This window comes from Dipodomys spectabilis, unplaced genomic scaffold, assembly GCF_019054845.1.
Source record: "Dipodomys spectabilis isolate Male_0828 unplaced genomic scaffold, ASM1905484v1 ptg000002l, whole genome shotgun sequence".
Taxonomy (NCBI): domain Eukaryota; kingdom Metazoa; phylum Chordata; class Mammalia; order Rodentia; family Heteromyidae; genus Dipodomys; species Dipodomys spectabilis.
This window is the reverse complement of record NW_024870679.1, coordinates 52,558,773-52,568,662: the sequence shown is the minus strand read 5'-3', so window position 1 is coordinate 52,568,662 and position 9,890 is coordinate 52,558,773. Positions and strand designations below refer to the sequence as shown.

The 9,890-nt window shown below is 51.1% G+C and overlaps 1 protein-coding gene across 1 annotated transcript; it reads left to right on the top strand.

Moving 5' to 3' along the window:
- The first annotated feature begins 2,057 nt into the window (after nucleotides 1-2,057).
- On the top strand, nucleotides 2,058-9,541 carry Mob3c (MOB kinase activator 3C). Its single transcript, XM_042684111.1, has 4 exons — nucleotides 2,058-2,184; nucleotides 5,851-6,319; nucleotides 7,920-8,122; nucleotides 8,416-9,541. Exons 2-4 carry the CDS (start codon nucleotides 5,902-5,904, stop codon nucleotides 8,443-8,445), a joined length of 651 nt encoding a protein of 216 aa, XP_042540045.1. The 5' UTR covers nucleotides 2,058-2,184; nucleotides 5,851-5,901; the 3' UTR covers nucleotides 8,446-9,541.
- The last annotated feature ends 349 nt before the right edge of the window (nucleotides 9,542-9,890 follow it).

Below are 9,890 nucleotides of genomic sequence, written 5' to 3'. Positions count from 1 at the left end.
TTGAGCTAAAGAGCTGAGGGATAGCACCCAAGCCCCACGACTGACAAAAAGAGTGCCTTGTTGTGGAAGGCATGGCTCAGTTGGTAGAGCACCCATCCAATGACTGAAAGTGTCAGGTCTTGAGTTCAAGTCCCAGTCTTGGACAGAAAAAAAAAACCAACAACCCTTAAAAAGGGGGGGGAGGGAGAAATGGCACTGTCGCTCAAGTGGTAGAGTGCTCGCCTTGGGCTGAAGAGCTCAGGGAGAGCACCCAGGCCTAGAGTTCAAGCCCCATGACCAACAAAATAAAAGGGGGGGCCGGGAGGAAGGGGAGCCAGCCGCTGGTAGCTCATGCCTATAATCCTAGCTATTCCGGAGGCTGAGATCTGAGGATTGGGGTTCAAAGCCAGCCTGGGCAGGAAAGGCCGTGAAACTCTTATCTCCCATAAACCACCAGAAAACCAGAAGTGTCACTGTGACTCAAATGGTAGAGCTGAGGGACAGTGCACAGCCCCAGAGTTCAAGCCCCATGACTGCCAAAAAAGAAAAAAGGAAGACCTTTATTAAACTTCTCATTAAACTTTCCATGTTTCCTGAGGACCCCAGTACATAATAGCATTCTCCCTTCTGCCTGGCCTCCTGGGATGGGGGAAGGGCATTGCTGGCCTGAGGTCTGTCACTGTTCATCACCTAATCCCTTGATCTCAGTACACAGGCATACTCAGTAAAAGATATTGAGTAGGATAGCAAATTGAACGTGCATTCCCTCCATATGTAAATGGTTTGTCCAGCCAGACTAAGATTCAGACATAAAAGTAAGAAGAAATTTAGGCTGAAGCAAAAATAAGTGCCCAGAAAAAGAATGGGTTCACATTTATGTGCTGTATGTTTTTTCTTTCCGGCAGTATTGAAGTTTGAGCTCAGGGTATGGTGCTTTATGTCTAGGCTGACCTGGACTGTGGTCCTCCTGTTTGTGCTTCCCCAAGTTGCTAGGATGACAAGTGTGCATCATCAAGCCTAGCTACTGTGCTTCCCCCATAATTGCCCCTGTACAGCCATTGGTCAAGATGGAGTCTCACAGACTTTTTTTTTCCCTAATTGGCCTCTAGCCTAAATCCCCTGATTTTCTGCCTCCTAAATAGCTAGGATTATAAGCTTGAGCTATCCCACTCAGCTCTATGAACCGCAATTTTTAAGGAACTAGTGTTCTCATGCCATTGAGCAAGCAGGAGGAGATCCAAAGGGAGCCGACTGGGGTTATCTGTGCCACCTGCGGTCACAGCTTTCTCCTAGGCCCACCTGTTCTACCAGCTGTCTGTCTGGCCTTTCCAGTCTAGAAGCCCCTAATTTTCCCTCCTGTTCAGACAAAACCCTCCAACTGATCCCTGGGCTGGGAATCTGTGCCCAGTGGAGAAATCCAGGTGGAACGCTAGGTAGAGCAGACCAGGACTGGAAGGGTTTGGATTTGGCTGGAAGAATGGAGGGGAAGCAGATATTCTAAAGAGGGAATAGCCCGCCCCTTTCTGGGGGAGGAGAAGGGGTAAATTTGAGTGGAGCTAGAAGAATCAACCCCGCCGCCTCAGTGGGAGATCTGAGATTTGAACATTCCCGGGAGGATCAGAGCGAGGAAACTCGCTTCATGATTTCCCCGGCATTCATTTCCTCATTCACGCGTTCACTTTAGAGGGTTTTGGGTGCCTGGTACGAACCTAAGCTGAGACACAGGCGTGGATTAGCAGTCCCGATTCGCTATGGCCTTCAGGACAGGTGAGACACAGGTGACTCCAGGAGGGCAAAGCAACCAGGATTTATTTAGCAGCTCTTTTGTTCTTGCTCTAAACAGAAGCTTGTCCTAGGCTTGTCGCCTAGAAGCCTGAGGCGACTCCCCCCCCCAACCCCGAGAAAGAAAGGCCCAGGGAGACTCCCGAGAGCCCGGCACGCGGTCCTTCGCAGACCCAGATATGGACTTCCCGGAAAGTGGGGGGAACTCCGCTTTTCCCCGCCCTTTCCCCGCCCCTCCCCGCCCCGTGGCCGTGGCGTGGCGGGGGCCCGGGGCGGAGCTGGCGTCGCCAGGCCGGTAGGAGGGCAGCGGTGGCCCGGGGGACAGGACCGCCGGCCCCGGGAGACGGGCAGGAGGGCGACCCTGCGCGCTGGGATGTGACCGCGGCCCGCGGAGGACTCGACCTCTCCGCCCCAGAGGATCTGGTGAGTGAGCGATCGCGGCCCCCCGCGGGCACAGCCAGGCCTCGCTCCCACTTTCATTTCCTCCGCGGTCCAGACCGGGCACCGAGGCACCGTCCGGAAGCGGACCCGGCCCGAAGGCAGTCCGGCCCCAGCCTGCTGCTAACTAAGCCCAGGGTCTCAGGCTCACGGTCGGGAAAGCCCGGCTCCGGGTGGCGATCGCTGGGTGGGGGGCGTGTCTTCGGGAGCGGAGACGTCAGTCAGGCTCTTCTGGGCCCAGCGACTTGTTGGCCCTGACAGCTGGGGGTAGGAGGAGGGTCCTGGGGGGTGATGTGCGGGGTGGAACGCAGGGTCTTCCAATACTCTTGGATCTTGTTTCCAGTTGGATTCTGAGTTCAAGCAGGGGCTAGCTCTAGCTGAGTGTCTGTGCCAGGCTCACAGAGGGGCACGTGTGGCTCTGGCCCTTGGGGCGGAGGTTGGGGGGGGGCGGGGATAAATGTTACAAACAGGCAGTGGGCCTGGAGAATTCATTTGGGAAGATCCGATGTCCAGCCAGACAGTGAGAAAGCCACTGACCACTCACCCCACATTGGGCAAAAAGGGCAGTGGCTCAGAGACGGGGACAGAAGTTCTGTGAGAGACCATCACAACAGGGGCAAGAGGGTAGGGAGTGAGGAGAGATAGGGGACATGGTTCCCACCTGCAAGCTGGGACAAGTCCCAGACCTGGAAGTTTTATGACAAGAAAGCCAACTCTAGCTCCATACTGTGGACGTCCAAATCACCGAGGGGAAGGGTCAGTGTGTTGCAGCAGGAAGCAAGTTGGTCTGATTGGTGGAGAAGAATGCTGTGCCTCCCTCTCCCTTCCTCTCTTCCTATCTGCACCAGGCCATTGCAGGAAAAACGATCCTTTTCTCCTTATCATGGATTGAGCTCCACCTTATCCACTTCTGTCTGTAACCTGCTCTATGAATGCCCGTTCTTCAAGTCTTCTCTCTGGTCCTCAATTTCCCCGTATGTACAAGTGGGTTGAATCAGTTGGTTTCTCGGGACTGTTTGAAAAGGAGGGCTCTTGAGTCTAAGTTTCTTGTAAAGCTCAGCCACCAACATTGTGTCAGGTCTTGACTTATGCTGGCAGCAGGGTGGGGACAGCAGCGGCCAAGGAGCAGCATCTGTGCATTACAGGGAGGGTTGGACTCAATATGAGAGGCCACTGGAGGAGCCTGATCCTCCAGGAGTGTGGAAAGCAGCTGGCAGGTACCAACTGAAGAAAATACACAGGCAGGAGAGTTTGGGTGTGTTCAGGGATCAAAAAGAAGCCCAGGATGGTTGATGAAGGGAAGGTGGGAAGGAGGACTAAGGTAGGGTGTGAAGTTAAATGGTAGGATGAGGGGCTGGGAAGGTGGCTCAGTGGTAGAGGGCTTGCCTTGCATGCATGAGGCCCTGGGTTTGATTCCTCAGCACCACATAGCAAAAAGAAAAAAGCCGGAAGTGGCACTGTTGCTCAAGTGGTAGAGTACTAGCCTTGAGCTGAAGAGCTGAGGGACAGTGCCCAGGCCCAGAGTACAGGCCCCACGACCAGACCCCAAAAAAAAAAAAATTGTGGAAACGGTACGATGAGGGACTAAACAACCGTCAGTAAAGGGTCACCTGATTGCAGAGAGTGACAGGAAGCACTTGACCCACACAGTTTCAAATGGAGAGAGCAAGTGATGTATAGAGATCTCTTCTTGTAGAAAATTCAGGTTGCACACTGGCACTTCCTTGGGAAGAGGGTGAGGGGCAGGGATAGATAACAGGAATTTCCATGTCTTCAAGTTCCATTAAGGTCCTGCTGGGAGACCTCTCTCTTCTTTCCAAATGCTTTTCCTTGTCTCCATCCGGCCTGCCTGTTGTGCATGTAAGAAAGGATCTTTGTCCAAACATCTCTACTGGTTTGATTTGTTGCCAGAAGTAACATTACCCTCATATATGCTAATTCTTTTAGTTACACCCAATTGCCACCTTGTTCCCACCCTCTCCACCAATCCTGTCCCAGTGTTATCAGAGCTATGAGAAAGGAAATTGCCTCACTGGCCATCTCTGTGGGTGGATGTCTTCAAGCCTCGGTGTGTGGGGCTAGAATCAGGGCTCAGAATGGCTAGGATCAGGGTTAAGTCAGAGTTCAGCCTGGAACCTACTTTCAGTGCTTATACTCAGCCTCAGTGCTCATTCTGGGGTCAAGGTCACTGTTCAATGTGTGGCTAAAAACTAGTCTCAGCAGATGAGTCTGCATTTCCCAATATCCCACAAGCTCACTGGAAAGGTGAGATGCTTAGAAACCTGACTGTGTCAGAGTGACCCAGCGTTTGCATGAGCCAAATCCATGGTGCTACAAGGATAAGCCAGCAAGCTAGTGATAAAACAGGGATAAGAGGGCTGGGAAGTTGGCTCAGTGGTAGAGTGCTTGCCTTGCATGCCTGAAGCCCTGGGTTCAATTCCTCAGCACCACATAAGCAAAAAGAAAAAAGCCGGAAGTGGCGTTGTGGCTGAAGTGGTAGAGTGCTAGCCTTGAGCTGAAGAGCTGAGGGACAGCGCCCAGGCCCAGAGTTCAGGCCCCATGACCAGACCCCCCCCCCAAAAAAAAAACAACAAAAAAACAGAGATAAGAACCTAAGACACCTGCCCCTGCCCCCCAACAAGTCTGTCTGAGCTGGGATCTTTCCGTTCTTTTTCTTCTTTTTTCTTTTTGGTACCAGTCCTGGGGCTTGAATTCAGGGCCTGAGTGCTGTCCCTGAGGTTTTTTTTGTTGAAGGCTATCATTCTTCCACTGAAGCCTCAAAGCTCAGCCTCCTGAGTAGCTAGGATTACAGGTTGTAAGTGACTGGCACCCAGCCGGCTCTTTCAATTCTAAAAGGCAAAGCACACACCTCTGAATTCTAGATGGGCCTAGCTAGATAGTTTGGCTGCACTCACATCCCAATGCCCGGCCCATACTAGGTGTGCTAGGAATCTAATGTCAGGTGCAAGGAGAGAGCCAGTGGCTGGAGGAGGCCAGCACCAAAAATGAATCTCCAGTCTTTGTCAGAGGAAGTAGCACTCTTGAAGGCTTGCACCCTCCCCCAGCGCCTACAGCCACATTCAGAGGTCACCCAGCTGGCCAAGTAAGGGCCTTTTCCTCATTGAGGGCAAAGAAAAAGGAAAGGAAGGACATATTTAGTAGAAAAGTCCTTCTTGCTCCCTGGGAATCCCCGGTGGCCGGATGGACATTGGGATATCCCAGAGGAAGCTGACGGCCAAGGCCCTCCCCCTTCCCCTGCACAATGAAGCGAAGCTCTCCCACCCTGCACAGCTGGCCTGTGGGGTTCCCTGAGGTCATCTTGTACAGGCCCCAGTCTCCTGGTGGACCTGTAATGGCCTCTGCTATCTCTGTCATGATCAACAGCAAGTCCCATGAGCACCTGAGTGAAGCCCACACCTTACCTTCTGTAAGATGCTCTATAAATAAAATGAGAGGCTGTGGGGGTGCAGCACCGGAGCTACAATAGCCCGGAAAGAGGGTGAGGCACTGGACCTTGGGGATAAGGATTTTGATTTCAGTAAAAGATGCAGAAGTTGTCTCAAGGCTGACAAATAAGAGGGAAATGAGGTATTGGGAAATCAAAGTTTAACTGATAAGGCTCTGGCCACTTGCTGCTCTTATTCTTGACAGAGCATCTTCAGGACCCTACCCTTGGATACTCAGCTCAGCCAGGCCCTGGCCATGGCACTGTGCCTAAAGCAGGTGTTTGCTAAGGACAAGACATTCCGGCCAAGGAAGCGCTTTGAGCCAGGCACACAACGCTTTGAGCTGTATAAGAAGGCCCAAGCATCACTCAAGTCTGGACTGGACCTGCGCAGTGTGGTGAGGCTGCCGCCTGGGGAGAACATTGATGACTGGATTGCTGTGCACGTAGTGGACTTCTTCAACCGCATCAACCTCATCTACGGGACCATGGCTGAGCACTGCAATGAGGTCAGCTGCCCAGTCATGGCTGGTGGGCCCCGATACGAGTACCGCTGGCAGGATGAACGCCAGTACCGGAGGCCTGCCAAGCTCTCAGCACCACACTATATGGCCTTGCTTATGGACTGGATTGAGGGCCTCATCAATGACGAGGATGTCTTTCCTACGCGTGTTGGTAAGCTGGCTAGAAGGTCAACCTGGCCAGGAAGGGTGGGAGCTACCACAGAAGGGGCATAGTCTAATATAAGGACCTCTGGGTGATAGAGGATTTTCATCCTCATTTAGTAGAAGTGGGAATGAGTTTAGGCAGGTTAAGTATCTTTTTAAAGGTCAAACACTTAACTATAGCTGCCTGACTTCTGCTTGGGGCTCTTCTTATCCAGAGCATGAGTGTCTCACTCCAATAGGATCCAAAATAAAAAATGCTATGATTCTAGGAACCTTCCAGAACAGGTGCCTTAAGGCTTCTCCTACTCTAGCTGATCTTACTTCCAGTCTCTTGGGAGTTGTCTCTGAGTCCTGGCCTCAAGAAAGGGAAGGAGGTAAGGGTTGGGTGGGCCCAGCAGATAGCTTTTCTTCAGTCTAGGGCTTACAGGACAAGCCCAGGCCACAGGGCCTTTTCTTATCTCCGCTGGGGAGGAGAGGTGAATGGTACATTCTGACCCTGCTTTCCCACCCTGGAGCAGAGCATACTTGGCTCCAAGTTCATCTGAGCAGCCCCACCAGTACCCTGGGTCCCACCTCCCCACCCAGGTTATAGAACTCAGCGTGGGTGGAGCAGATGGTGAAGCCCAGAGTGGAGAAGTCTGAATGCAGAGGGAAGCTGAGCACTGAGTCACAATTCAGTGCCCATGGCTCCTCCCCAGTGGTGGCTGCCTGTACTTTCATGCCCAACAACATTTTATATAAGAGGAAACTGAAGCCACAAGAGACAGCTCAGGTCTTAGGCTACCTCTTAAAGTCTAGATAAGGATGTAGGGCTGAGGCTAGGCTTGGAAGAGTACCCAGGGAGGCAGAGCTCCCACTTGAGAGCAGTAAGGAGGGAGGGAGTCTGTGGAGCTGGGTGGGCCAGGCAGGGACCGCATCCTGCGTTCTTACTCCCTTCTAGTCTGTATCCTTAGGCTTGTGATCCCAGTTATCCATAGCTTTAATTAGCTGATTGGATGGTTCTGTAGAAAAGCTGGGCCTCTTGGAGCAGAGTCTTTATCATTTACCTCTTAGGGTGCTGTAGTGCAGTGTAAGGAGTGTTTGAAGCCTGCCTCCAGTCTGTACTAATTAATAATTAAGTGACATTGGGCATTTACCTATCTAGAATGACTATTAGAACTAGCTGCAGAACTATAAGAAGGTACAAAGGGCTCAGGGGTGGGCTCCCAAATGGAAGGTTCTTTGTGTTATCATTTGAAATAATAAATATCTGAAGGAGTTCTTGAAGGAAAAAAAATATTTTTCAGCACGGGCAGCGGTGTAAAGAGGAGGACCTTAGGGTGAGCTAGGAGAGGAAGGTCAAGTCACAACATAGAAGATCTAGCCCAGAGTCATGCTGGATGTTAGGGCTTATGGTCCAGTTTGTATTTTTGTTTTGGTTTGGTGTTTTTTTTTTATCATTAAGTAGTTATACAAAGAGGTTACAGTTTCATAAGTTGGGTTATGAGTACAAAGTGTGCTGAGTGGGCACCCTGAGTGAAGAAGCCTCACAGTGTAGAAAAGGACAGAATTGGGCAAGATTTTGTCTCAGGAGGTTGATACCACCTCTGCCCATCTCTACCACCTAGGAGTTCCCTTCCCCAAGAACTTCCAGCAGGTCTGCACCAAGATCCTGACCCGCCTCTTCCGAGTCTTTGTCCACGTCTACATTCACCACTTTGACAGCATCCTCAGCATGGGGGCGGAGGCACATGTCAACACCTGCTACAAGCACTTCTACTACTTCATCCAAGAGTTTAGCCTGGTGGACCAGCGGGAGCTAGAGCCACTGGTGAGGCCAGGCCCCCAATACCCTCCCCTGCAAGTCTATTCTCTTGAGCGTTTTCACATCCAAAGGTCACCTGCCGTGAGAAACTCTTAATACCCAAGTGGATAAATCCATTATCAAATGGATTCTGTACTTTGAATGTTCATTCAAGTGTCATTTTACCAGCTCAGATCTGCAGCCTAAAGTTGGGGCTGAGGGAGGGAAAGAGGAACTAGGCTATTCACCCTGTGGTATGAGAAGGGGCTGCCTGGCAGACTGAGCTCAGACTGACTCCTCCCTACCTTGTGTCTCTACAGAAGGAGATGACAGAGCGTATCTGTCACTGAGCCCAGGCCTGGATGTTGCTGCCCATTACATGGACCATCTGAACACAGCATGGCTGGGGGAGGGGACCCTCTGGAGTCCGGTGGTAGAGAATCTGAAGGCCCATAGGATACCTCTGCATACCAAATGCCTCTGGACTTCTGGTTCTCAGAAGTTTGCCCAGGTGTCTTTCTGAGTGCATGGAAAAGGGGGGGCTTCAAGGGAGCAACCAAAAGAAAGAGGGAGTTAAATCCCTGGCTTGAAGTCTGGGAGTAGGGTGAGTTACCAGATTGCCTCTCTGATACTTGACCCTTCCATGGTAACTCCCAGCCTATTTGGGAAATAGGGAGTGTAGCTAAGGTGATGGAAAGAAAGATGCAGGAGAGTGAGTGCTGTGTGTGCCAGTGTCAGTGTGAGTGTGTGTGAGTGTGTGTGTGTGTGTGTGTGTGTGTGAGTGAGTGATTTTGACTGTGTGGTGTGTTTTGAGAGCACGTCCCTGACACATAGTAGACTCCACAGATGATGGGTGGATGGATGGATGAATAGATAGATGGATGAATGGATAGATGGGTGGACGGGTGGGTGGATGGATGGATAGATAGGGACATCAGACCATGACCACTGTAGGAGTACTGACAGCTACTGACTACTGAGTGTTGCCACTCAGGATGTCTGACTATGTGTATAAATGCATAAAATGTGGTCACAGATGCAAATCTACAATTGAAACTTTCATTCTATCATCTTTCATTAGCATGAGACCTAGGGAGCTGGGTAGAGGTTGGAAGGGGGACTCTTACCCAGAGTCTCTTGAATCCCTGACCCTCCATGCTTATGATTCTGATTTGCTAAGCTAGACATGCCATTGAGTTGTCATTTCACTCATCTCCTTTCTTCCAGGAGACCCTTGTGTTAGACTCCTGGGATCTGGGGATGATCCCATGTGTCCATAAAGGTCCCCTGGCTTTTTAACTGTGACTTGTAAATTCCAATCTAGAATCTATAGAGTTTACTTCCAGGATCTGAAGCCCAACATGAAACAATCGTCTAGCCTAAGCACATGGTGGGGCTTAAATTAGAAAATTTGGAGTCTTGTTTTTTCTTTCTTTTTTTTTGGGGGGGGGGGGCCGGTCGTGGGGCCTGAACTCTGGGCTTGGGCGCTGTCCCTCAGCTCTACAGCTCAAGGCTAGCACTCTACCACTTGAGCCACAGCGCCACTTCTGGCTTTGTTCTTTTTCCTTATGTGGTGCTGAGGAATCGAACCCAGGGCCTCAGGCATGCAAGGCAAGCACTCTACCACTGAGCTACCTTCCCAGACCTGGAGTCATGTTTTTCATCCCAGGATATTGATGGGATCATGTAGCTGGTGGAAAGCCACTATACTAAAAGAACCTGCCTCTTTCTCAGCCAATCCTGAGACATTCCAGCTATCTGGATTTCCAGGCATAGCTATATAGAGAGTCTGAGA

Bases quoted from the DNA above. Each gene is read 5' to 3' on its own strand.
- Mob3c (XM_042684111.1), top strand. From the start codon at position 5,902: ATGGCACTGTGCCTAAAGCAGGTGTTTGCTAAGGACAAGACATTCCGG. The intron at 6,320-7,919 runs GTAAGCTGGCTA...TCTACCACCTAG, and splicing joins TGTCTTTCCTACGCGTGTTG to GAGTTCCCTTCCCCAAGAAC. The intron at 8,123-8,415 runs GTGAGGCCAGGC...GTGTCTCTACAG, and splicing joins AGCGGGAGCTAGAGCCACTG to AAGGAGATGACAGAGCGTAT.